Genomic DNA, 23389 nt, shown 5'->3' with positions numbered 1-23389 from the left:
ATGTTAAATATCGATAATGTTACTCGGGTATTGTAGGATTTCCCATTCTTAGTCGAATAGTGACCTTGAAGGTTGGGCATGCTAGTCTTATCTCTCTACCTGAGAGTCAGTCATTTATCTCCTTCTGGAACAAAAACGTTCTCCAGACCTTCTTGAGTCCTCCTCTCTTACCACATTGCCTCTATATCAAAAACCAAAAGACAAAACTCGCTGACAGGCGTGTGGACGACGCTCAAACGATATAATCGCCCCATGCGGCGCTTCGGTGAGCGCATTAAAAAAAACAAAAAGAAAAAGACTTTTCTGCAAAAATATCAGAGGGTATTTTAGATGTATTACCTCCAGTTGTCAGGGTTTAGTTCCAGAAAAAGTTGTCAGTTCATGAGTTTATGCAGTGACATGTACTTATTTGCCTGAAGCTTATAGACGGCCTTTAAAAAAGAGAATAAAACGATGCTAAAATGAGCTTTTTGCACCATGTGAAGGCTGTTCTCTTGATATCAATCCTCTGGGAGGCTGTCACTGACATTTTCAAACCCGACCGTACTTGTCATGCATCAGAAGCACATACACAGCTCATACACACTTAGGCAGTCTCCGGCATGAGCCGTATGCTCTATCACGCCGGACATCTGGAAAACCTAAATGCAACAGCAGTGGCAGCGCTGCCATTATTCACGCAAGGCAAAATACATTGAAAGATAAAGAACAACACACGTTTAAAAACATTGCAGAGATAAGTTAGCTTCCACTCTCAACCAATAGATGCCAACACAAAGGTTTGACACATGAAAGAATAACACAAATAGAATGCGTTTTCAGTTCAGACTTACTCCTTAAGATGATTGAATTTCATTTGCTCTTTAATCCTGCTTTTTGTTCAACCCTCATTTTTTATGTATATTGCGAAGTGGTAGATTACACTCCTTTCTTTCTTCCATGCATCCTTTCATCCATCCGTCCATCCGTTTGTAGTGTAACTTGGCCGTTGTTCGTTTTTATGGGACATGAAAGGTTTATTTGCACAGAAAGAGATGGCGGGAGCATAATTTTATAATATAAATATTTGGCCATGAATATTGATGTATATTGTGGTCTAATTTAAAACAATATAAATTTTAATTAAGCAGTGTCAGGTGATGAGTATCTCTTACATAAATATCTACAAAAATCTAGATTCATAAACAATACTTTTGAACTCTAAACATTTTTCCATTACTTTCAAAAGGATCTGTTTTCATAGATGAACATGGAAAAATTATATTTTGTTGAATAAACTGTCTTTTGATACTGTTATTATTAAATTATATAACAGTATAACATTATGCAAAGTTAAAACCTACCGCTAGTGTGTGAATGCAATGCATCTCATGACCTACACAGCTTTCTGTGTGGGGCTTTGATTAAAATGGCTTAGACAGCTGGTCGTCCTTGCTGTGATTTATTCAATTTTTTTTCTTTTTTTTTTCTAACAGGGAGTTAAAATATGTCGGAACCGCATTGACAACAACAATAAAATCCTGACGCATGATCTTCCCAGGTATTAAATCTCCTTTTACCCCTATGAACATGTTGACATAGGAAATTTGCAGCGTTGCAGAATACTTTCTTTTAGGACACTTTCTTGGCAGCAAAAGCTCACAGTCCTTGTTGCTCCTTCAAGGCCACATTACAGATGTTAGTGTACCAGAGGGTACATTTGTAAAACAACTATTAAAAAAAAATGTCCAAAATATCATTGTTTGTAGTTCATCAAAGGTGGGAGGTCACCACTCATGAAGTACAAATACATTGTCAAATATATAAAGTTTTGGAATCCATTTTGAGTAATAATGTATTCTAATATGTAAGTTAAAAAAAATACTGCCTTAATCAATTATCATTGTACCGATGTAAACAACACTGTTATTTCTTCTATATCCATTTGACATTCTATTTTTCAGATGAAGCCCCCCCCCCCCCCCCCCCCCCCCCCCATGTAGTGCGATGTCAGGCAGTTGACCAGTACTTTCTTGGCGAGCGACTGGTTTGTTCGTGGTCGACGCATTGGGCACCCCTGTGCTACATCTACTGTACTGACGAATTAGTTCATGCTTTAAAATGACAATTAGAAATTGAATTGAATTATCATCCCACTCAATCAAACTGAATAATTCCGCTTCGTAATGAAACATTAAATTGTTTGGCACCCTGCATATCGAGACACCAATCAAGTCATCTTTTATTGGTGAGATCCAAGTTTTGTTAATGTCCCATATAATCTAATTAGTTATTCTTTGCAAAAGTTGATCCCAAGGGAGGCAAAATGCTGAAATTTGACCCAATTGTTTATGTTTTTGGATGTCAAAAGTGCAGTAGATGTTTCACCTCCAATCCAAAAGTATTCTTCTTCATCCACTTGTCTACAGAGCTGGCCGGTGGCAGTGAAAGGGCACCTGAAGTGAATCACCTGTGAAAAATGACTTGTCCTCACTCGGCTGGAAGATAGCCGGGTGTATCCACAGGACCCTGTCACTTCCCATGTGCTCTCAATGAATCTCGGCCGCTTGCTGATCCAGTCCTTTAACCCGTTCACCGCGGTAAAACAAGGGCTTGAGCAGTGACTGCGTCCAGCAATATTGCTTCCCCAAAGTGCAATAGTGCTGATAAGTGCTTGCAGCTAGGGCTTCTGCTTAAATAGTTCATGACGTTAGCGAATGCTCATGAGTGTGTCCGACGTGTTCTTGAAATGGTACAAAAGTAAGGCTACGCTGCTGACGTCACGATATTTGATTTCCAACTTTTTTTCATTGATGATTTTTGCCTCAGATTTTCGAAACATCACTTGCTTTAAATGTTTATACTCTTTTTCAAAAACTCCTGCTTTCTTTAAATTGTGAATCCTCATTTATAGATTGGGAAGTAAAATAATTTTGAAACCATTACTATCTTATAAGAGGGGTCGGCAACCTTTAACATTTAAAGAGCCATTTTGACCCGTTTTCCATGGATAAGACATCACTGGGAGCCGCAAACACTTTAATACAAAAACAATGTAAACTTCATATACCATCTTTTTGCTTAAAGATCTGATGTTATTACCTGCGGCTTATAGACCGGTGCGCCTTACCCGTGACAAAAATCATGTTTTGCTCATATTTTGCTGCTGCAGCTTATATACCAGTGCGCCTTAAAGTTTGGAAAATATGGCAATTTTATATACAAAATATACATATTTAGTAAAAATACATTTAAAATGAAACTAACTTTCATTATAGTTATTACAATTATTAGAGTTTATCATAGTTATGATCATTTCAGGTCATATGAGGCCAGCAGAGAAGACCTTGCTGGTCCTGAAGGCCAACCACTGCATGTTTACCTGTACTTTACAGGTTTACACTCCAAAACAAATTGACACTACAGTACATACTGCAATTTAAATACATTTACACATTTTTCTTCTTATGGTCAAACATGATAAGGGTTTAATATTTTTCAGTGTGTTTATTATAGCTGACAACTTATATATCATCATTATATTTTCCTGCTCAATGCTCCATATCAAGTTTGTGCATATAGGGGAACTTTCTAAGGCTAAATGGACAAAACGCAAGAAGTCACAAATCTGTTCAGAGAAGCTGCCCACAGGGTTTTCACACACAACAACAATATAATAATGCGTTGTTGTGTTCATGATTGCTCAGAAGCAAGAGTCTTCTTGTTTAATGCAGCAAGTCTATTAAATTGGACAATTCCCTTTCGATATTAAAGTCCCTTTTCATTGCTAATAGCGCCATTTACATTTCCGACTGTTTGCTTTACCCCGCGAGGCCTCCTCGCCTCTTCTACATGCTTTTGAGACCCACGTGTGACTTCCATTATAAATGCAGTAATTGATTTTGCCAGTCGTAGTACGGGGACACGCCAAGGTAATGTTAAAATGCTCCATTTGGCACGATGAGAGATTAAAGCAACGTTAGACCCATCTTTTCAACTTTAATGATTTCCTATGTAGTAGATCCATATAACATAGAGAAGGAGTTACTATGGAAATGTTCACATTGTAAATTAAGGCGTTTGAAAAAAAAAAAAGGGCCTCAAATGTTGTGGGGACAGGGGTTCCAGGCAGAAATTTTCTGAAAACCTTGCAGCCTGCCAGGGGTAAATGTGTGTTTTAAGGGGGGGTCATGTCAAAAAAAATCTTTGGAATATGTTATATGATATCAAGTCCAAACACTGCATTATATTGTGCGCTCGTGGAATTGGAATTCAGCAAGTTTTTAATCCATGTCGTTTAATGTCTGTTTTGCCAAATGCTGTTGACTCCAAAAGACCTCACCGTTAGACAGTTGTCAGCACTCATTGGTCATCTTGAGAACTTCACATGGCCAAACTCAGAAAACAAGTGATTAGCTGTAATCGGTCATTACCTTGCATTTCCACCTGTTTTCTAAATGGTCATGCGACATTCACAAGCTGAGCTGTAAGAAAAAAAAAAAAAAAAAAACAGCTGACTTGACTTTCCCTTTAAAGAAAAGCCACATAGAAACTCATTTGGTTCTAATTGTAAACTCATGCTCAGAATACTATTTTCAACATTGAGCTATGCATTTTCTAAAACCCTTGTCCTAGTGTATCTGTTTGTGTGCTTTTTTTTTTTTTTTTTCTTGGCTTGCTGCAGTGCTCAGGCCCCACCCCCCACAAGTCGTATATGTTTCCTGTATATAATTTTGCCAGTATTTGGACAGTCCACAAAATATGAATGTCGCAGGGAGACATAGCAAGCATAGCTGAGGCATTCAGAAAACCTGTGAATGTTTTGCTGGAGAATGTGCGCACCTTTGACAAGGCTGACAGGTGAAAAGCGAGCATGTGGGATGTGACCATCAACCTTGAGAGAGAGCGTGACAGCGCCGTCTGAATTCAATACGCGTCATCGCCTGTTGTGCCGCAAATACAAGGTTACATTTGGAAAAAAAAGAAAAGAAAGTATTGAAAACCCAACATAAATCCCTTTGCCTTGTGTTTTTTTTTTCCTCTTCCCTGCACGACCTCATCGCTGCCTTTTTCCTTTTCATCTTGCAGGAATTCAGCGTGAAACTTGCGGACCCAAGCAGGCCCACGGGCTCTGACACATAACGAATCCCCGCCCAGGGGGACAGCGGAGCTTAAAACCACTGATTGCGGCGGATGCCTTAGAGAATCCAGATAGCAGACGAGGGAGTTGAAGAAGGTCATCTTCCACCTTTTGTTCTTCCCGATGCCCTGACTGCAGGATCTCCATACAGAAATCTGTTTGGACGATGGAGTGAGGGAGTGGAGTGGACGTGAGGAGAGCAGGATCACAGCTCTGCGAGAGAGCCAGGTTCATATTGGACATTAAGTGACTGTCTGAGTAAGAGAAAGCATGAGAGGAAGCCTTTTCTGCGCCAGCTGCTTGGAGAGCAATTAACCCTCTGGCCAGCACGAGCAAACTACCTGGCTTCCATTTTCTTGATTGCGGCGGTTTGCTTGTAGGAGCTGCGATCATGTTTCACCCGCCGCCTTGCAGACCGGGCGGGACCGGCTGCCAGCGACACGGCGTGGTTCTACTCCTGCTGCTCTTGGACAGCTCCCTCAAGGCGGCGCTGGCCGCCAAGCCCAAAGGCCCGGGTCACACCCATCTGAACTCCATCCGCATCGACGGGGACATCTCCTTAGGCGGGCTCTTCCCTGTTCACGCCAGGGGCCACGAGGGCAAACCGTGCGGGGAGCTGAAGAAGGAGAAGGGGATTCATCGGCTGGAGGCCATGCTCTTCGCCTTGGACCGCATCAACAACGATCACAACCTGCTGCCGAACATCACGCTGGGCGCGCGCATCCTGGACACCTGCTCCAGGGACACTCACGCCTTAGAGCAGTCACTTACCTTCGTGCAGGCGCTCATCGAGAAGGACGGCACGGATGTCAAGTGTCTGGGCGGCGGCGCGCCCATCATCACCAAGCCGGAGAGAGTTGTGGGCGTTATTGGCGCGTCGTCCAGCTCCGTCTCCATCATGGTGGCAAACATACTGAGGCTCTTCAAGGTAAGCATGCGTGCCAGAACACCTGCTAGTCTTTTTGGCTGAGTTGCGGTGCTGGCATGGCCAGGAAAACTCAAGGCTGTGATTGAAAGTTAATGAGCTTGGCTCACGTGTTTAACTTTGCTTTGGTCCACAGATAAATTGATCAACTTTTCATCACGATCAGGATCTCGTATCAAAGAAATACACAATTTACAAAATCTTTTTTTTTCTTTGAGGTGAAATTTCATGACGCCACTAAATGCGCTATAATCTGTACGGGTGAATTGAATTTGACCTTCTCTAAACTTTGAGTGCACGTCCAACTCGCCAATTCTTGAGCAATTTTTGCTGAATAGAAAAACATCTCAATACTTATTTGATTCATGTGTTTGCCAATGAATTTTCGAAGGCGCTCACATTTAAACCTTTCTTGGTGTCCATCTCAACTGCCGATGGCATTGTAAAAGCTCCGTGGCCACTTCCATTTTACAACATGTTCTTTGAAGCTCCATAACTACAAGATGCTGGTAATTAATGTTTGGTGCCATCTTGGTTTTGATGATGTCAAATCGGTAACAGCATAATGGCAAGAACAGTTTATAATCCATACCTAATATAACAAGCAAGTGTATTTGCGTCACGGATTTAAGATCTGTTGTGAATCATCGCGTTCAGTTCCGTTTATGAAACTTTAAAGAGTTTGGATGCATATAAAATTGTGGAAAACATCAAATTAAGTTCACCTGTATGGACTATGTTTTTATCATTTTCATTTCACCCTCAATAATTGGAGTAATTAAAGTAGAATGCTTTTATTTAAGCAGCTTTTACTGCATCTGGATCTGGATCTATTGCTGTTTGCTAGAATATTACCAAAAGTATGCATGCAAATTACATTGAAATCAAGTGTGTGTTTGCGTGCTCGACAACGAAACAGATTAATTATTGCTCTCATATCAAAATCTTGTTCTCTGCTGTGACTTCCCACAGGTTTATGTGGAGCTTTTTTTCTTTTTATGACTAAAACTGGAAAGATAACATTCTGACCATGATGGCAACTTCATCGACACAAAATTTGATTGCAGATGTTCATTGCACAAAGGATATCTTTATGGTTATCCAAAAGTTATGATAACATTTTGATGAAAGTATTTTCATAATTGAATGCTTGCCCCAGAAACATGTAGAGAACCTTCAAATCATAATTTCAACCATAAAAAAACATGAAATCTGACATGTACCGTTTGATAAATATTTATTAATTTGCAAAAAAAAAGTTGTTGGATTGAGAACAGAATTCTGGCACTGATCGAATGTATTTATTTTTTTGTTTTTTGAGATTTTCGGTCCGCTCTGTGGCTCATCCTCATACATCGTTGGCTCGTGTGTATTTTGCGATACGAGAAGCAGCCCTTTGATTGATTCTTCTATTTATATTTGCGCTTGCTACAAAGAAAAACACAAAGGAAGAATACAAGAAAAACACAAAAGGATAGTGATATCTGCTGCAACACGGTGGACACATTCATAACTTCAGATGGCAAGAGTGAGCGGGGGACCCCTTGGTAAATCTTATCACTGTGACTTTTCCCACAAGGATTTGGTTGCTAAGCATTGAGAGGTATTGCCTGTCACAGTAGCCAAGCACTTAATATGTTACTACTGTAGTGAGTTTCATTGCCACCCACTGTAGCCTTTCTTCAATGTTGACTGTTTAGATGTGCTTATGCTATATAAAAAAAAAAAAAAAAAAAAAAAAAGTTGTCTGTTCAGGCACTTGGGAAGAATGCACTGACAAGAGGCCTTCCTGAAGGTTAGTTTCTTTTTGGTCCTTTGAAACGGGTTCTCGGATACATGAAGTAGGATTCGGTGCTAAAACTAAAGCACTTGTAATGAGCCCATTTGTTCGCAGTCATGCTTACAAATGCAATGAAAAGAACACTGTAGCTATTGTGAAACCCATAGATACTCCATCATGTTCCTTGCCAGCTTTGCTGCATTTGGCAGAGAATATCTTGAATATGTGCAGGGTACAATGAAATCTCAAACGCTTTCCAGGGTTGGAATAATTGGTTTGCCACATCCAGCACAAATTATATTTCAAGAAATATCTTGAATTTATATTTCTAACCCATGTAGGAATTTTGAAGTGAAATGTGGTGATTGGTCATTGTTTTGAAAAAAGGGCAGATTCAATTGTTGTATGATTCTCAGCCATCAATTGCCTAAAGTTAGAGGCGTAACGATACATATTTATCCCCCAAACTTATTTCATTGTTGGTAATTACACTTTCCCATAGGTTTGCTTCAATTTGAACATTCAGTGCTGCTCTAATTGCTGAAATCGCTAAGATGTGAAATCTTGACAATTTTTTTTTAAAGCTTGATATATTGATTATCTGTGTGGTAAGTCAGGGATTTGCTGAATTTGTCAAATACTACAATAACTCAAAGCTTTTTCTGCGTGTTTGCAAACCAATTGTCTGCTTTGGTGGCCTTAATCACTTAAGATTACAATCTAACTCAAACATGAAATACGTGTATATCTGGTATGATAGATCAATAATTCATATTATTGGCGATGATGGGGGACCCCCCCCCAAATCAAATTTTGCTTTGGACCCGCTACCTACAATTACTCATCAGCAACGTAGTTTGACTTTTTAAAGGCTTCTTTGTTGCTTGAAATCATATCATATGTGAAAGTAATGACTGTGATAATTCAAACAAAAGATTCTTTCTCCTTAGACTTCAAAAGTATGTGTCACCGTGCTTGTCTGCGCTGCTCTCGCCAAGAAAAATGATAAAATGTCATCTTTATATCACATGAGTTAACTCAAAGAGGTTTTTCCCACAGTAAAATATCTCAGCAGGCTGTTTATTACAAGCTAGTTGGTACAGCAACCCAAACTCCTTGTCATTGTTGGGATGCAAATTCTACTGTTTTGATTACATTTTTCTTTGGTGCAAGCGACAGTTATTGGTGCTTTATCTTGATATTTGCCTGCAACTATGAAAAATGAGCTGCTGATTTAAACACCAAGTACACGTTTACTAATGGCACAAATACCATGTTAGAATAGAATAGAATAGAATAGAATAGAATAGAATAGAATAGAATACCTTTCTTGTCATTTTACACCAGGTATGTAATAAAACTAAAAGTGCTGATCTTATTGGTGCACATTACTTTTTAAAGGACTTAAGGTGAGTCTTCTGGTGTCTGGTCTTTATTTGAATCTACTAATTTATAGTAGCTGAGTTTACCATCTTGATATATATATATATATATATATATATATATATATATATATATATATAAAATGTAGGAATTGTTGGGTTTGTCATCACTATAAAATGACGCTCCCAAAAACTCACTCAGCAGCACTGCAATTGGAAATATTTTTTCTAGACATATGAGCAATGTTCAATGTCAAACTTTTTTTAGAAGGGTATACTATATATATATATATATATATATATATATATATATATATATATATATATATATATGATAATTCAAACTAAACGGCGTATGGCACATTTGTAACAAATTAAAATTTCAAGTTTAAGCTGTGATTGTTATCATGCTTGCTACAGGCTTCACCTTAATTAGACTTCGAGGCGCCGCTTATATAACCGCGGCTCTCCGTGAAGACTACATCCACTTAAACTTACAGTTCCCGTACAGTTTCTGTATAAGGTTTAATAATTTAAGATTTAAGTAAATACGTGTACTGCAGTCGTTTGACATCCGAAGAGTGTCTGTGGGAAGTGCATTTATAGTTACCTCGCCTGTCTGACATGCAGGAAACTTTCATAATACATCCCTATGCAAAATAGCTTTTATTTATATATTTATTTTGATAAAAAAAAAAAAAAATCCGCGATCCACTGAGGGCATGATAGGTGATGCATAAAGGAGCGAGGTAACTGTATATTGTATCCATGGGTATAGTTTTCTCCCTGCCTTTCATAAAGCTAAGCATGCACATCCCATGTGTTCCTATTCTGAGGATATTTGTTTGTTTACCGAGATGTTATACGTTGTCACTCTCCAGTGACAATGAATTTACTTCTGATTTGGGCGAATTAAACCGGGTTCGAACCTAACAAACCATAACTGATGGACTCTTTTTGAGGACGCAAGTTTGAAGAATGCAATGTCGCTGCATCCATACAGACAGTGTGTGCTTAATGTGGGAACGCACTGAGAATGACATTGAGAAAGACTTTTTACTGAAAGAAAGAGTGAGTACCAAGCACTGTACTCAAAAAATTATGTGCACCCTTATATGCATGTATGTATGTATGTTGATTGATTTATATATATATATATATATATATATATATATATATATATATATATATATATATATATATATATATATATATATATATATATATATATATAAAACCAATCAATAATATAGTATGAGATTGAGACTCAAGGGTTCAATCACAAAAGCTATACAAATGGGACTCATTGTATCCCTGCTTGACACTCATCATGAACTTTTAGAATTGGGGGTCTAGCTCACCAAAAATAATTCATGGGTGTGTACACTGTGCTCCCCGCTCTCTCAGGGGATAGGTCAAATTTGGAGAACAAATTTCACCACACTTCATTCTGTGTGTTACTTCAATTTCAATCTTGAGGCCTAGTGTCACAACTACAACTGTGCCTTTAAAGGGCATGGCCTCATGAGTGATATCAGAAGCTTAACCATTCGATACCACTGACGCTTCTAGATTAAGTAATTACCTAATTATTGCTGGCAAGTGGGAGTATTTTTATTCAATGAAAAATCCTGTCAGCACATCTTGACCAGTTAGTCTGCCTGTGAATGGCTCAAAGATGTATGTGAATAGATGTCAAAGTCCAGTTCTCGAGGGACAGTATCCTGCACGTTTTTGATGCATCCTGCCCATTGGCACCTGGATAAAATGTTTAGGATAATTTTCAAGATCCTGTAGAGCTTGCTGATGAGCTCATCATTTCAATCAGGTGTTCTTGGTAGAGGAACCTGAAAAACACAAAAGACTCCAGCTCTGGAGGACCGGTGCTTGACACCTGTGCTCGAAGGTATATTTTTATGACTTTTTGGTTATTATTAGCTAATTTTATTTTTCTGACTTCACATCAAGTACTTTAAGTAGTGATTTTTTATGCTTCAATTTGTTTTTTGATTTTCAAAACTGGTATTTTATATAAAACGTTTTCTTTGTACTTAAGTGCATTTGAGCATTTATTTATGTATGTATGTATATATGTATGTATTTTCTTTAGCCACTTAAGAGAGTCGCTCACTAGCTGGTGCCTCTCGCAGCTATCTTCGGGCAGTGAGCGGGGGACACCCTGGACCTTTTGCGAGCCACTCACAATAAAACACAGAGACAACCATTCACACTCACAATCACACATAAGAGAATTTAGAATGTCCAATATACCTACCATTCATGATTTTGGAATGTGGAAGGAGACCAGGGTGGCCGGAGAAGAACCACACAAACTCCAGGCGGGAAGGCCAGGCCGAGGTAGAACCGAACTGGGACCTCTGTCCTGTGAGGTGGACTTGCTAGCTAGTCCTCCACCGTAAATCCCACCCTGAACACGATGAATCCAAATAATGACAATCCTGCCATGGGCTGATGCACTCATTGAACATTTACAAAAGTCACACATTTCCCAAAAGTCAAATTAAACGGTGGTCAAACCAATCATCAGTTTTTAATCCCCCCCCAAACTCTCGCTGAGGGAAATCATAGCCGGTACGCTGATTGCTCAATAAAATTGGCTGAATGATCATTACGTGCAGTCCTGGAATACACAAGCCGGCAAGTTTTTACGACAACACGCTCAGCATTCGCAAAACCACCGGCAAGTTTCATTCGAAGATATGTGTGAAACTTTAGTGATAATCTTTACAAATCACATTGGGGTATCTTTGTAAATCTTGTTACGCACCTTGGTATACATGTATTACGAGTTAACGGTCAAACAATGAAACACACCCGTTTTTGAGCTCTCTTTGCTGAGTCTCTTTATTCGAATCAAGTTGAAAAAAAGACACCTTTTGTCACCCAAAAATGTGAGACTTGTAACACAAAAAAACATAATCATAATATTAAAGGGACCATGTGATGATTTTTAAACTTTCCGCTGTAAAACATATGAATACAAAGTGCATTTTGCAGATTAGCTATTTAATTTCTTTTCAGATATGAGTTTTATGGTACGAATACTGTACTTCTAACCAGGAAGTGAAACATCTTGCTTACTGCCTCACCCTTTTCATGATGTTGTTCAATGCCGACCACGAAACAGCCATAAAACATTGTGACTGAAATACTGTAGGTAGGCATCTTACATTTTTTTTCCTGGTCCTACTGTCCTCAGTCGTTCTTGCCATGCCCCTCTTCCGTCATTGTCGGTCCGGCATTTCTTTCAAGCCAAGCCAAATTGTAATCACTGGCCCATCAGATTGTCGTCAGTCTGTTGGAAACGGAAAAACACATTTTTAACAAAGCTGCACGAATTTCTGCAGCGCAACTCAAAAGACATGTTGTGACATAATGGTCAGTCGTCACACCAAAAAGGCGTCGGGTAACGGCAGGAAAAGTCAATTGTCGCATTATGATTACGATTATCCAAGAAGATTATTCTTACCTTTTACAGCTACACACAAACACACACGCACACACACACACACACACACACACAGCATTAAAAAAAAAAAATCACACTTGGTACGTGTTCATACAGGTAATGAGCATCCTTCATCCCACTCGCTCACTCACTCGTGAAAGCACGGTACTCATTCTCTCCTCATTAATGCACGTTAGCAGCATCCTTGCATATTTAATTGGGATTTCTCTGATCTCGCCCATCTCTTTCTACTCAATGCGGGCATTAGCAGTCCTCTCTACTTTGTGTGTTTCCGCATTTTGAGAGACTACGTCGCTGCACTCGGATGAAGGGTCATAGAAATTATGTGTTATTTCTGCTCTTTGACACACTTTCTGACACACTGATCAGGAGGAAGCACTAAATTAAGTCTCCAGTAAAACTCAGTACAGTTGATCTACATACACCTTTACTATAAAATGATAATGCATTAGACTGTGTAGTCCGGCCATGGCTGCAAAGAGTGCCAGATAATCATCACAGCCTAGCTTCCAAATCATGGGCAGATGAGCTTGATGTGAGGGTGTTATGTAAATGAGATGAATTGTCATAGACTGTCAAAATTGAAAAAATTATCATCAAATTATAAGACAGGCAGATAACAAAAGTTAAGTTGGTTGTTAATTTTCACTTTTCCTAGGTAGACAAGCTCTTCAGACTGCCAATTATTTGTACAACAAAAAGGAAAAATAAGAGGTGTTATAAAATATGCTGCTCATCAAAAGCTAACCATGTTAGCGTCTGGTAATTTGCATATCAAACAGCTTCCAATTGTGAAAGGAATAAGAATTTCATTGTGTGGTATAATAATACTATACAGTACATATGACATTAAAACTCTTGAATCTTGAAACAAAACACTATCCAGCTTTGCTTAACATGCTAGCTTTTACATAATTCCTACATGGGTCTTACATGTAGGAAATGTAAATGCCTCTAAAAGCATTTCAGGCATGAAAATGCCTGATCCTCAGCCACCCTAGCTGATCATGTCAGAAAACCATGGTGTAGATGTGCTTATCTGGTTACATGCAACAAGAGGGCAGGAGGGATCTCTCACAGAAACATTCTCAGAAATCAAATAAATAAAAAAATGAGTTGGTTGAATAATTTCACACTTGAGGGGTGGGCGGGCACTCGAGAGACTCAGTTGTTTGTATAAACCACTTAAAAAGTCAACTTTCCAAAATGTGTCCTACTTCATACTACCAAGCAATATGGTCGGCTTCAGTTGAGTGGTTGACTTTGGGGATGATTAAGGAAAATCAAGCGACAGAGAGAGAGAGTGAAGTGAGAAGTGAACATGTGAGAGAAGGGGCATGAAAGTGAGCGAGTGATCAAGAGTGAGAGAATGGGAGAATGAGGTGGAGCGAGCGGGAGACGGAGACAGGCGAGAAAGTGAGAGAGAAAAAGAGCAAGAGGGAGGAAGAGAGCATTCTGAAAGTGATGTTTGTCATCCATATGGATTAAACAGTAAAGTGTTAATGGAAAGTGCAATGCGGTCATTCAGGTCGAGTCACAAGTTATGACATTCCTGGGACAGGAACACAGATACACGCGCTGGCATGTATGAGCTCCCTGCTTCTTTGCCCTGATGGCCCTGGAAGGAGGCTCATCAAAGACTGACACCGTTTGCCGCACGAGATCACATGCAAAGAAGAGAAGAAACGTGGAGACGTAAATGTTTGCTTTAAAGGGCGGGACACCAATGCGTCCATGAGACTTATCGGACACCGTCCCTGTGCCTCTCCTCCGGCAACAATTCAGCACGGCATGCAGCATAAAGGCAGCAGCGTCAGCAACTAGCCACCGCAGGTTCACAGTCCTGTGTTTGAGCGGCTGTATGCTCCGCCCCATATACTCCTGGCCCAATGTAAAGTCTGCCGTTTGTTACTATGACAACTGGGCATTGATTGAGTGAGCATTGCGACTCAAGTGACTTTTAATTGCAGTAGTGCAGGAAAGTGCCCACAAATAAAGTAGAACTTTTCACTCGTGACTGGAGGAGTGCTCACACCACACTGTGTGCATGTGACACTTGGACACGTTACCAAACAAATAATCCCAGTCTCATATTGACAATGACGACATTAAGCATTCAAATATGTCAGTGAACAGTGAACCCCTGTATTACAACGTCCCTGGCTTACATTTTTTTTCATGTTTTTTGCTTTTTTTGTCCCCTCTTTACGGTATTTTCCCGACTTTGCGACAAAAAACAACTGTCGTGACCCAAGGGGGTTGGCTGTATTTGTGCTTCCATGCAACGCATCACTACAATGCTGGTCTGCTATTGGTCGGCCTCACTCGTTTCAAATTGGCGGAACGGTAAAGCTTTGTTCGATTGTGAGTGGTTCCAAAACCATATTTATAGTGCACTTTACTGCGTAATTCAAAGTTGAATGGGTTAGCCATGAATCCCAAGATTGCTAGTGATGTTAAAGACAGAAGTAAGAAGATGATTTATATGAAAACAAAACTCGAGAAAAACAAAAAATACAAAGCTAGCCTAGCCTAGGCTACCCTTACTAGGGAATGTGGGCATGACAAGCGCCACTCAAAGGTAAATAAATCCTTTCTATATTTTTTATTTATAATGTTTTGTGTTTGTATACATGTATATACATACATGTATATTATACGTAGCACTTACTATACTTTTTTTGGTACCGATTTTTAATATAAATGTACAATTTTGATGTTTTTACCTGGGGTTCTAAACGCATTAACTATTTAACATAGGTTTGGATTGCCATACGGTGGTGAAACGGATTAATCTACATGGGGGCCCACTGTAACTTGCCCAACACTGGTGGACTCCCACATAGGGGTAATCGAGCTGAATTTTCCATGCATGAACATTTTAGTTCTTTGTCATATGTGGAGTAAAAACAATGGTAGTACTCAACAATCAAATACCCAAAAGAAATCGTAGGGTGAACTATTTTATTGTACAATAGACCACCCTAACCCTAACTTCCGCATTACAGCAGACAGTGCACCGATCTACCTGTTGATCTCCTTTTCCATCCTCCCTTCACTCGACAGTCTTAAATCTGTAAAATTTTGAGATTTACTCAGATTGGACAAAAAAGAAAACTATGTGTATTGAGAGATGAATGGAAGAAAAGACACACTTTCAATTGTCTTTCTGTTGTTGTAAGAGGCCCATACAAGAACTGGCAAAACAACCTAGCGACAACAAGGTGCTTTCAAAACTTTGCCTAGCCCAAAAAAGAGCAAATGAACAAGGATTTCAGTGAATAACGGAGATTGGACTCTAAATGTTTGAAAAATCTGTGAATGCCAAACCACAAATTTGCGGGGCTTCACTGGCATTGTGCTATTTTTCTCGATATCTCTGTGGCCCTAATACTCTTCGGCGGGCCTGAAATAGCAGACGAGGCACCCTGAGGCCTCAGTGAAATAAGAGCAATTGAGAGGAAGAAGCGTCAAAGAAGAGCATTTATCACGCAAGAGCACACAAGTGCTCCACATCCCACTCCTTCTTCCTCTTGCCCCTGACGTTCACACTAGAGAGTGATGATGCTGACCCGCAGAGCTTTTGTTCATGCTCGGCAGCACCACAGTTTGTCCATGTTGAAAAGCTCCGAGGGGTCTCACACTCACACCGAAGGGAGCTGTGACGACGTCGTTATGTTTTCCTCCTCAAAAGCGTCTCCCTCACTGGAGGTGAGTGCCATCTGCTCCGCCGCAACCTCTCCCCTGACTTCATTTATGTCCATCTCAACAGTTCAGCACTTTTTCTTTAGTAAAGCAAATTTGTTGTCATTTGGTACTGTGAAGAGAAAAAAACTACAGCGACAAAAGATGGATTCAGACTACGAGGAAAGATGTGGTCGTGAGAAGTGTTGCTTGAATGCCAAAAATCAAAGGCACACATTTTGCAAAAATATTGTTTAACCCGAAAGACCATCATGCATCTATTTTCTATAGCCCTTATCTTCACTTGGGTTGCCAGCTGGTGCCTCTTCCAGTTTTCTATGGTCAGTAAGCGGAAGGGACACACTGAACTGGTTGCCAGCCAATTACATAGCACACAGGGACGTACACCCATTGACGCACTCAATCACACCTAAGGACAATTTTGAGTGTCTGATACATCTGTCATGCATATTTTTTGAATCGAGGAGGGCGCTGGGGTGCCCGTAGAGAACCCACGCGGACATGTGGAGAATACGCATCCTCCACACACGAAGGCCCTAGCGAGCTAGAATTGAACTCAAGACTATGAACTGTGAGGAAGACGTGCTACCCACTCTTCTACCGTGCCGTCCTAAGACTAAGTTTTAATCTTATTAAACTAAATAGATTATTTTTACAGTTTCAATTTGACCCTGCAAACGTATCGACGAGGTTCATTGAATCGTGGTTGACCTCTCACGATATGCCCGTACGTGGCTTGTTTATTTGCCACCACCTTTGGTACTCATCACGTCATGTGTGAAGGCTCAGGCAGAAGAAACGCTAAATAATGACAACTTTGCAGGAACAAAGAAAAGAAACAAACAAGAGCAGACCAAGCATATCAAAGTTCATTCCACACGACAAGCGCAGACTCAAATGTGTGACCATCGTCTTGTCACGCCAACGCAAAGTAAAGCACCATTGAGAGAACGGAGACGCTTCATTTCAAGTGTGTCACTCAACAGGAATTCAGCATGGGACTCATGTCGTTATGTTGGAGCTTAAATGTAAACGTTATACTCAGTTCACAGAGTCCTTTAGAGATTTTCATTTTTATTTTTCTAATTGCATGAGGACCACTACTATTGCACTAGAGTGAATAGTGAATGCTCACCCAAAAGAGGTCATTATCCCAGTTGGATGCTTTAGTATGACTGTATTCAGTGGTTAAGTTATTCAACACAGACACCCTTATTTATGAGGCTCATAAATGGCAAAAGCTAGCATGCTAGCCTAAATAACAAGCAAGCACAACATTATGTGACATCAAACAAATATGTACACTAAACATTAAGTTTTAGAGCTATTATAATTATTTCAAATATAGACAAGTTACCCATGTTAATATGGAAGATTGTAAAATCACAACCAGGCACAGTAGACATAGATACATAAACTATGAATAAATCATATATATATATATATATATATATATATATATATATATATATATATATATATATATATATATATATATATATGAAAGTTGAACTTGAGAACACCCGTGCTTTTTTATTTTATTGTCATTTTTCAATTATTTGGTGATTGACAATCAAAGTTTGCAGCAAAAGGTAAATGGTAATAACATAACTGCATCTGCTAAAAAATGACTGAAGCCAATTTTTTGTTGTGTACTGCCACAATAATACAATGTATCTAAAATAAAAAAAAAGTGTTTTGGTTTATTGTTTTACCAAAACAAAATTAGGTGAGTCAAAAAAGAATTTAATTAGATCCATTAATGAAAGATCTTAATTAATCTCTCAATATTTAAAAGTTTTAATATTTACTAGTTTCAGTTGCCTCAGCCTGTTGGATTGCTTTTATTCATTAATTTTTTTCTGCTTATAAACGCGACTTACTAGGAAAGCTTGCTCCTGTTTCTAACTAATTTCTCAACAGCATGTTACACGATTAAAGTCAAATTAATTTTGAGTGTAAACAACAGCGAGTGGCTCCTATTTAATTAGCCTCAACGACAACCAAAAATACTCTTTAAAGGTTATTGAAAAAAAATGCAATGGAATAAATAAGTCCGCGTGTACATTTTCCATTTGCAGTTGTTGACAAAAGGATTCAGATGCCTAACCTTTTTATTATTGTTGTGATCATTGCTTTATATTCTGCTTGTGTTATTTTGCTGGCGGATGAGTGTGTTGATTTGCGCGTTGGTGACCCATTTGTGTGGAAAAGATATATTGTGACAACACCCAAGGCAATGGGACAGACACTGTGCAAACAACTGGAAGAACATGTGACATGTATACATTCCATTCATGAACCTTGAAGGATGTTATTCACATGTAAACATGGGTCTGTTTGGCGTCGGCAAAATGTTGGGATTTTACACCCACAGAGTTGTAATCTTGTACAGTAATTCTATTTCAATAAAACTTGTCATTATCATCATAAAAAGTTGCAATATTAGTCGCAGCAGTTACAAGGGAAATTATTGTTATTTTACAGTTTTCAAGTCATACTTTGATAAGATATTTCGTGTGCCGCCATTTTACAAATTACACAAGACCATGATCCTAATTTTACAAAAATAAAATTGTATTACAAAGAAAAAATAATTTCAAGAGAATTAAGTCATATATTAGTAATTGAAAGTTGTTTTGTTTTTGGTTTTTTTAAATATACAAGTACTGTATAAGAATGTGACATTAGGAAAGACAAATCACAATTTTATTATTAAAAAACAGCAAAATTGTTCAACAGCATATTATAAAAAACTAATTAGAGCACTATTTTTGTAGACTAACTGGTTGGTGCCAGCAAATATCTCGTCTACTGTATTTGGCCATGTTGTACCATTTTGGGCATTTTGTCATTTTGTCATTTTGCTGCGCTTAGTGTGAAAACAGGCACATTTTATTTTTTGTGTCAGGGCAAGTCTAGTTTAACATTTTTGCAAATTTACTAGATTGCTGGCTACAATTCGCTGAGTGACGGGAGAGTGAGGTGATCACACACTATACCTTGTGGAAGGCCATCTCTACTGTATATGAACCCAGTGTGGATCACGCACTTGACTTCATGTTTAAATCAAACTCATGACTTCATGTTTTAATCAACTTTAAATACATTACAATAATTTTGTTAAAAAAAAAAATAGCATGTTGTACCTGCTGGCACAGTCTGAGGGAGGGAGGGGTGAGGGTGAGTGACATGTTCACTGGTTTTCAATTTCAATGAGTTAATATGAAATAGTTTCACCGAATAAAATATAAATACAGTATAAGTAAATGGCTGGTTGAATCATTAAAAAAAAATTAATAGCATCTGACCGACAATTGTAGTTCCGATACCAAAATGTAGGCACCCGAGACATACACATTTTGATTTCAAACTGTTTTATTTCAATACAATACAACTGTAAAAGAAAAAAGTAATTTATTATTTATTATTATTATTATTTAATTTAGTAATTTAAGTTTTATTTTTACGAGGAACAAGTCAGGGTAGTAGACGGAAGGACTTTAATGCAATAATAATAACAATATCAATATTAATACTTTTTAAAGGCACTTTTTGTGACACTAAAAAAGCAGTATTTATAATCATGTGGAGTAAGCGATTTAAAATAAATGGGTCTATAATCTAGATTTGAAGAGGGGGAAAGATGTGGTGTTTCTGAGGTCAGGTGGTAATGAGTTCCACAGTCAAGAAGCAGAGTGGCTGAATTGTCTATTCCCTGTGGTAGTGAGACGAGGCGGGAGGGGACACACAGGTGAATAGAGGAGGAAGATTCCAGACAGCGTGAGGGAATAGAAACATGCAGAAGTTCAGATGGGCATGGAGGGGCGAGATTATGAATGACTAAAGATTAGCAGGAGGAGATTGAAATGGATGTGGAACTTGACCAGGAGCCACTTAAGGTGCTGAAAGACAGGGAAGACGTGGTGGGTGGAGTGGGTTCCGGAGAATAACGATCTCCCGTAAATTGGTGGTTTTCTACCTTTTCTCAATGTTATACAACTGAGAATTAGAAAAGAAAAATGTACACGGCATTACCCATTAAAAATCATTCAATTAGATTTGTTGATATCTGCAGAAACCATGTTCATAATTCAAATACCCCATTCCAAAGTGTTTTCATGTACTCCCAATGCAGTCCTTCTCAATTAATGGGGCAAGCCACCCAAGAGGGGTGTGAGACGATGCCAGGAGGGACGTGGATGACCCCAGATATAAAGCTTTGTCTTTGCCATGTGAAGTGTAGCGTAATTCCCCGAATATAAGACACACTTTTTTCTTCCCAAAAATGAAGGCCGAAAGAATGAGTGTGTCCTATAAATGGTAAATTAAAATTTCAAATTTTTATTTTTTTTATTTATTTATTTTTTCAACTCCATCGAGGAAAATTGATCTGTCAGTCACATGTGCATTTTTGTAATGGCTGTATTCTTTCTTTCAATAATTACAGTACACAAATGGGATGAGCTAGAGGAGTAGAACATCAGTTCGCTGTTAGCAGCTAACATGTGTTAGTTGAGGTTATTACGGCATTATTTTCAATAAAAGAAGCTAGTCGACTGACCAACATCTGAGGCCATCCTTGTTCACACACAGAAATATTACTAAAACCGAAAGTATCATGTAAAATTTATCATGTCTATAGTTGATTCAATTGAGAGGGCACCACTTAGAGCACACGTAATGGTATTCCATTTGACTGCGGTCTTTTGGTATATCCACACAATCATGAACTTGGTAACTTGAACATGAACTTGCCGCTCAACTATGGGTATTTATGGTAAAACCGTAAACCGCAAACCGTGTTGCGAGAAAAAGGAAAAGCAACAGCTTTGAGCACATTCAACATTATGCTTTGCGAGGCGTTCATTGACAACACACAATGTGGGAAATCTGAAACACACTTAACTTAACACACCACATATAACGAATATGAACACAAGAAAATATGAGTTTACAAAAGATGGGATCAATTCTATTTTAATCTAGCTTTTACATTGTTGCCAAAGTGGTGTGTTTTATACATGCTAACATAGAAAATACCTGAATTTGTCCCCCACAATTAAGATCTTAAGGTCTTAGGTCTTATATTTGGGGAATTATGGTAATTGCAATAAGATAATAATTTGCACTTTTTTTTCAGGCACTTTGATGCACTTGGTTATTTTTTTTCAGTATTACACTAACCTGTAACCTGTAACCTGTAAAAACATTGGTAAAAGTAGTTCAGTATTTGAAAGTTGATTCAGATTGCTTTTTTCATTTGCTTATGTCAAAAAGCATATAGTCTTAGCGAATTTTATGAAATTTTAATAGATAATAATCTTATTTATAGTTGGCATGGTGAGTAGGGGGCGCAAAAGGTTTTCTTTCTGGAATGTTGGCCCCACGTGGCACTGCATGTAAGAAAAGACAGTCAAAAGTATTTACCTGAAATATTTTTAACACATAACCTAAATATTCTTCTTTGATTACATTTGTACGTCTCGATTCTGTGTGCATATCAAACCTAACTTTATTTTTCAGTATCTGCAACTTGACAAATGTCCACCGCCAATCCAAATGCAGACATTCAACCATCTGTTGCTGTCCTTCACACGCCAGACGCCAGCGTGTGTGTGTATGTGCGAAGGTGCCTTTGCACACATATGCCCATGTATGTTTTTTCCAGTGTGTTGATTTAATTTGTTTTATTTGTTTACGGATTCCTGTATAATTGAAGTGTTGTGATCCGCATGTAATGTACCATAAGGTACCACCAAAGCAAACAAACCGTATCTACCAAATGCTGCATAGTAAAACGGCCATCAAGCACCATATTGAAGTCAAGTGCAGATTTGTTATTGCGATTATTTTAGATCAAGACATCTATATAAACAATGGTGTGCTGTGTGTTACGTTGTCAACTGTGCTTTGCAGTGAACACATTGAACGAGATTGTCTTTTTGAAATGTGAAATGATGCCAAATTTTGGACATGCTCTATCTTTAACCTGTGGCGTTTCACCATCACACAAGCTAATTCAACACTGAGTAATGCGCGCGTCTGCATTAGCATCCATGGAAAAGATATTTCTTCAAATGCTTTTAGTCAAGCTATTCAAGTAATTCAATTAATCATTGCTTTTTCATGCATATGGGGAGTTTATTCATGCTCCTCATATTTACAGTATATGTATAATATACTGTATGTACATTCATTCTAAGATACGAAGAAATAGCTTTCCTAGAAAGCTCTCTTTTTCAACTTCCCCTGATGTAAAATCAGAGTGCATCAGCAGTCCCACTCCTCTGAAGTGAGGTGTAATTTCCTCTTAGGCGGTCGAATGGATACAGTATGTTCTATGAACCTCATGGCACTCACGTATTGTTCTTGGAAACCAAGCTTAAAATTTAGCAGTACACTGTGTTCCCTATAAGATGCATGGCCAGGCCAATGTGCTACCAATTGGACAACCCCCTGTTCAAAATGACTGTGTATTTCTTTGTGTTTCATAATGAAAGAATACCAAATGTTCTTTTAATTTAATTATATATTCATTTATTTCAGTACAAACGACGTACAAACAATTTACAAAAAATATACATATGAAACAACAATTGAAAATTCTCACACAAATGGGAGTGATGCACAAGATATTGATTTATTGAACTGTGTATTATCCTTTTCATAAATTGGTGTTTCAGTAACGAGTCAGAATTGGTAGGTTAGTTCAACATTTGCATTTCACAGGAAAAAAAATGCATTAAAAGATGACTGAAATCGATTACAACAGTCTTCCAAACGAAGCATATTCTTTGTTCAGGATTTGATTGATTTGATTCCAAGATTTTTCTCATTAAGTATCTGTTAAAAGAACGTTGTTGAAATTTGCGATTAATGGCAATTAACTTTGGGAAATTATATTAGTATTCATTCATTTTCTTAACCACGCATCCTCCCCCGATGTTTAATGTGGATCAGCCACTGCATGTGCCATATGTTTCAC

General features: G+C 38.4%; 1 protein-coding gene across 1 annotated transcript in view; it reads left to right on the top strand.

Annotated features, from left to right (window-relative positions):
- LOC148418624 (metabotropic glutamate receptor 4-like) overlaps nt 1-23389 on the top strand; it is a 207992-nt gene that overhangs the window by 34920 nt on the left and 149683 nt on the right. Inside the window, exon 2 of the mRNA XM_088423271.1 lies at nt 5068-6047. Coding sequence (XP_088279397.1) covers nt 5511-6047 — 537 coding nt within the window. The 5' untranslated portion in view covers nt 5068-5510. The remainder of the gene's footprint in view (nt 1-5067; nt 6048-23389) is intronic.

Source organism: Hippichthys cyanospilos, chromosome 9, assembly GCF_059441005.1.
Source record: "Hippichthys cyanospilos isolate Australia breed blue-spotted pipefish chromosome 9, RoL_Hcya_1.0, whole genome shotgun sequence".
Classification (NCBI taxonomy): domain Eukaryota; kingdom Metazoa; phylum Chordata; class Actinopteri; order Syngnathiformes; family Syngnathidae; genus Hippichthys; species Hippichthys cyanospilos.
This window is presented reverse-complemented; position numbering and strand designations above follow the sequence as displayed.